We start from the raw sequence: 5,300 nt of genomic DNA, 5'->3' as shown, positions 1-5,300 counted from the left end.
CTTCCCAAACAGAAACTCTACACCCATGAAACACGAACTCCCCAGCCCCAGCCCCTGCTAACCTGGAGAGAAAGGTCTTTAAAGCTTCTGCTTACAAAATGTTTGTCAATGCCCCACTGTCCAAAGCAAGTCACACGGCCAAGCCCAGATCCAAGGGGTGGAGAAACAGGGAACATCACAGATAAAAGTGTGGAGGTATAAACAGCATGGCAGGTGTATGGGGTGCGGGGGCCATGAGGGAGCCCCTGGCTGCTGGGAGGGGGTTGAGGCAGGACGTGCCCAGGGGCTCGGCATTCCCGGCCATTGTGATCACTGTGGCAAGCATCCCTGCTTCCACCTGTGAGGGACTTCAGGAAGGGTCCTCCCACCCCCACTGAGATGTCCGTGTGATGTCTGTTTCCCTCATCCCTCTGCCTTCTATAACCCTTAAGGACACTTAGGAAATGGACTTCCAAAGCCAGACCCCTGGCTCTGGGCTGCCCACTTCTGCTGTGAGGCCTGAATGCCCACCTATGTCAGGGGAGTCCACTCTGCGATTCTCTTCCAGGGCCTTCCTTGCCTGCTTGCCTGAGGCCCTCTGGTGCTCAGCTGGTCGGGATGCTCTCAGGAGGTGCAGGGGACCTTAAGAATTTGTTGGGACCTGACCAGGCACCACCAGGGCCTATCTTTGGGTGCTGAAGGCCAGGGCCTGGGTTGGGAGCAAGGCAGCTGGGCAGCTTTGAGGCTCTGAGTCCTGGCTTCAAACTGCTGGGCCCTGTGTATTCTGGTATCCATTCTCTTGGTGCCTCAGTGTGCATATGGCCTTTAGTGACCTCCTGGCTCCACCATGTTACTCTAGCTACAGTTTCGCAGCTCCTGGGCACCTCACCCCCTCCCCTACAACTCCAAGCCAAGGATATAATTGGTTCAGCTCCTCAGGTAGGTGTATCTCAGGACAGCCAATCTCCTTCATTGGAGGTGTATCTCAGGACAGCCTATCAGGGGCTTCCCTGGGCTGATTCTCCTTTTCTGGTCCAATTAGCTTTGACATAAAGGCCTTAGTTGGGGGTGAAACTACCTCCCAACAGAGGCCATCTGCCAAGGAAAGGGGGTGGGGCAGCGCGGGGAGGGGCGGGGCCAGCAGCCTGGGTTCCCACCCAGCCGTTCAGTCTGTGTGACCCTAGCAAGGCAGGTGGCCCCTCTGGGCCTGTTTTCTAGTCCCTTTGGGTCAAGATCCTATGAGGCCCAGCTGCAGAGGGCTGGGAGCTTGGTTCGTGGGAGCTTCGGGACCAGGGAGGTCCCACCCAGCCTGGCAGCCTCTTGCTTACGGCCGTTGCCATTTCTTTCTAGGGTCCAACACGAAAGGGGGCGGCAGCCCCGCCACCCCCGAGAACCCCCGGAGTCCCCCGAAGCCCGCCGCCCCCGAGGATCCCCAGATTTCCGCGCAGCCCGCGCTGCCGCAGCTCCCGTGCCGCCCGCGGCCCCTGGACGAGGATGGGGCGCCCAGCGAGGACGGCGCCGCGGCGGGCAGCGAGCCCGCACCAGAGGACGCCCTGGCCCAAGCGGCGGGCGAGGCCGGTCCGGCTTCCAAGGCGGCGGCCAGCAGCGCCCCACACATCGGCTTCGTTGGGGAGCCCCCGCCCTACGCGCCCCCGGACCCCAAGGCCGCGCCTTTGCTGTACCCGCCCTTCCAGCAGGTGCCGGTGCTCCTGCAGCCCGCGCCGTCTGCGCTCTTCCCACCGCCCGCTCAGCTCTACCCGGCCGCGCCCACGCCACCCTCGCTCTTCCCGCCGCCCGCCGGGGCCGCCTTCCCCTTCCCCGTGGTGAGTGGCTGCTGCCCTGGGCGCGCTCCCCTCGGTGCTGTCTGCGCGTGGTCGGGGGCGCCCGTGTGGAGGGCGAGGGGTCACTTCTGTCCTTGCAGAGGAGGAAGTGCCACCTTGGCCTGGGGGCGGGCAAGTCCTGGAGGCTCCTTAGAGCTGGGGGCATTTGAGTGGGATTTTGGAGGATGAACAGGGGGCTAAGGCAAAGAGAACGACAGGCACCCTGGGCAGAGGGCACCGCAGAGGCGTGGAGGGGCCGAGACTGGGCGTTCTGGGGATGGTGGAGGCTTGTTTGGCTTGGTAGGGAGAGGACGAAGGTGGGACCCGTGGTGAGGGACCCCAGAAACTTTGGGTAGGAGGTGACTTGATTAGATTTTCTTTAAACACAAAACAGTCTGGGCGCGATGCCTCATACCTGTAATCCCAGCACTTTGGGAGGCCAAGACGGGCAGATGGCTTAGGCTTAGGAGTTCCAGATCAGCCTAGGCAACATAGTGAGCCCTCATTCCTACTGAATGTAAAAATAATTACCCGGGCATGGTGGTGCACGCCTGTAGCCCCAGCTATTCATGAGGCTGAGGCAAGAGGATTGCTTGAGCCAGGGAGGTCGAGGCTGCAGTGAGCCCAGATCACACCACTGCACTCCGGGTTGAGTAATAGAGCAAGCCTCTACCTCCAAAATAAAAATAAAAATAAAACCAAACGAAAACCCTGGGCTGCCTGTGGGGGAAAGATTGGAGGTCCCCCAGGGAGTGGTGGCAAGCCCAGTGAGGAGGATGAAATATCACAGAGGCTGGACCCTGGACTGAGCCAACTGTAGAGGGCAGGACTGAGGGCTCAGTGGGACTCAGTGGCCAGGGGTGCAAGAGAGAGAGTGACCCAACCCCTCCGTGAATTGCAGCCTCAACGGGTGGGGACTTGGGGACTGAGTGAGAGAACCTGCATGGCCTGGCTGGCCTTCTCACTCACTCTGCTGTCCGGGGGTTGGGCCAGTTCCTCACCACTGTGGCTCTGCCCCCACAGTACAATAGCCCGATGGCTGGCATGCCAGGCCCTGTCACGGTCGAGCACAGGCCCCTGCCAAAGGACTACATGATGGAGTCAGTGCTGGTGACGCTTTTCTGCTGTCTGCTCACCGGCCTCATCGCCATCGTCTACTCCCACGAGGTAGGTGCGGGGGCGGGCCTGGGCACAGCCTCTCCTAGCATGCAGCCACTGGTGCCCCAGTGGGTCCACAGAGCCCCTCTTCCAGCAACACGGTCTCTGGCGTCTCTCCCTCTGGAGGGGGCTGAGAATTGGGAAGTCAGAGCCCAGTTGTTTATGGGGTCCTTGCCCCTCCTGTCTCTGCCCCCAACTACTCAAAATGTGCTGTAGAATGTTTGGCCAAAATAATTCACAGTAAATGTGTGAATGACTGATAAGTCCCGATATGCTGCCCATTCCAGTGGGGGCTTGTGTTTTAAAGGGGGTACAATCTGCTCATTCATTCCTATGCTCATCTAATCTATCCATCCACTCCATCTCTCCATCTCCCTAGCTACCCATCCACCTACCCACCCATTTATCCACCCACCCACCCATCCACCATCTCTCTCTCTTTTTTTTTTGAGACGGAGTCTCGCTCTGTTGCCCAGGCTGGAGGGCGGTGGTGCCATCTTGGCTCACTGCAAGCTCCGCCTCCCGGGTTCACGCCATTCTCCTGCCTCAGCCTCCCCAGTAGCTGGGACTACAGGAGCCCGCCACCAGCCCCGGCTAATTTTTTTGTATTTTTAGTAGAGATGGGGTTTCACTGTGTTAGCCAGGATGGTTTCAATCTCCTGACCTCGTGATCCGTCTGCCTCTGCCTCCCAAAGTGCTGGGATTACAGGTGTGAGCCATCGCGCCCGGCCATTTTTTTTTTTTTTTTTTTTTTTTTGAGACAGAGTCTTGCTCTGTTGCCAGACTGGAGTGCAATGACGTGATCTCGGCTCACTGCAACCTCCACCCTTCAGGTTCAAGCAATTCTCCTGCCTCAGCCTCCCAAGTGGCTGGGATTACAGGCGCCTGCCACAACGCTCGGCTAATTTTTTTGTATTTTTAATAGAGATGGGGTTTTGCTGTGTTGGCCAGGCTGGTCTTGAACTCCTGACCTCAGGTGATCCACCCACCTCGGCCTCCCAAAGTGTTGGGATTATAGGCGTGCCACTGCGCCCAGCCTATCCACCATCTCTCTAGCCTCCATCCATCTATCTTCCATCCATCATCCATCTACCATCTTCCATCCACTCACCCCACTATTCATCCATCTGCCTACTCACCCACCCACCAATCCCTACCCATCCATCCATCTCTCCATTCATCCATCCATCTACTCATCCATACACCCACTTATCACCTATCATCTCTCTCATCTCCATCCATCCACCCATCCATCCACCCACCCATCCCTCTATCCATTCCATTCATCTATTTATTAGGCCCTGGGAATTCAAAGATGCCAATGTGTTGACACTCTAATAGAGACAGAAGTAGGGCTGGGTGTGGTGGCTCATGACTGTAATCCCAGCATTTTGGGAGGCCGAAGTGGGTGGATCACTTGAGGTCAGGAGTTCGAGATCAGCTTGACCAATACAGTGAAACCCCATCTCTAGTAAAAATACAAAAATTAGCTGGGCATGGGGGTGGGCACCTGTAGCCCCAGCTACTCGGGAGGCTGAGACAGGAGAATCACTCGAATCCAGGAGGTGGAGGTTGCAGTGAGCTGAGATCGCACCACTGCACTGCAGTGTGGGAGATGGAGCAAGACTGTCTTAAGAAACAAACAAACAAACAAAAGCAGGCAAGCCTCTGGGGGCCTATGCTCAAGGCTGACCTGGTCTCAACCCTGGCTTCACTCTGTTGTTCAAACCCCGAGCCATAAGCTGAAGGCAGCTCTCAGGACAACTCAGAGGTGGGACGTGAGAGGCTGCTGCCTGCTGGCGAATTCTGGCTCCACCATTAGTGGTGTGCCCCTGGGTAGGTCACTTAACTTCTCTGAGCCTTTGTTTCCACCATCTGCAAAGCGGGGTCAGCCTCAGGGCTGCTGCAAGGATGGTAGAGGTTGAAGCTGAGGGCATCTGTCAGTGCTGAGCGTGACAAGCACCCGATGGCTGGCGGCCGCCACTGCCTTCACTCCTGCCGCCTTTCGAGCTGTGGGCCTGGCAGGTCCCTGACCTTTTCAGTGTGTCAGTTTCTCAAGTTTGTGGAATTGGGCCTGGCCCTCAGTCGCACTGGGAGGGAGTGGGGGGCTCCCTGTTCGCTCCCACCACCCCCTCCCTGTCTTGTTGCAGACCCGTGCAGCCCTGGGCAGGGGCGACCTGGCCCAGGCCGAGGAGGCCTCGCGGAAGGCCCGCTCGCTGGTGCTCTTCAGCCTGCTCTTCGGGGTCTTCGTGTCCACCAGCTGGGTCATCTACGTGGTGGTGGCTCTCTATCTTCCCTGAGGCTGTGGCTCCTGCGGGGATGCTGGATGCCGGGATGCACAGG

General features: G+C 58.3%; 1 protein-coding gene across 1 annotated transcript; it reads left to right on the top strand.

The window, feature by feature from the left end:
• The first annotated feature begins 233 nt into the window (after nt 1-233).
• Nucleotides 234-5,300, top strand: PRRT1B (proline rich transmembrane protein 1B). Its single transcript, XM_031934110.1, has 4 exons — nt 234-339; nt 1,330-1,802; nt 2,823-2,966; nt 5,108-5,300. The coding sequence occupies exons 1-4, from the start codon at nt 234-236 to the stop codon at nt 5,255-5,257; spliced, it is 873 nt and encodes a 290-aa protein (XP_031789970.1). The 3' UTR covers nt 5,258-5,300.

This window comes from Piliocolobus tephrosceles, chromosome 14, assembly GCF_002776525.5.
Source record: "Piliocolobus tephrosceles isolate RC106 chromosome 14, ASM277652v3, whole genome shotgun sequence".
NCBI classification, from domain to species: domain Eukaryota; kingdom Metazoa; phylum Chordata; class Mammalia; order Primates; family Cercopithecidae; genus Piliocolobus; species Piliocolobus tephrosceles.
This window is presented reverse-complemented; position numbering and strand designations above follow the sequence as displayed.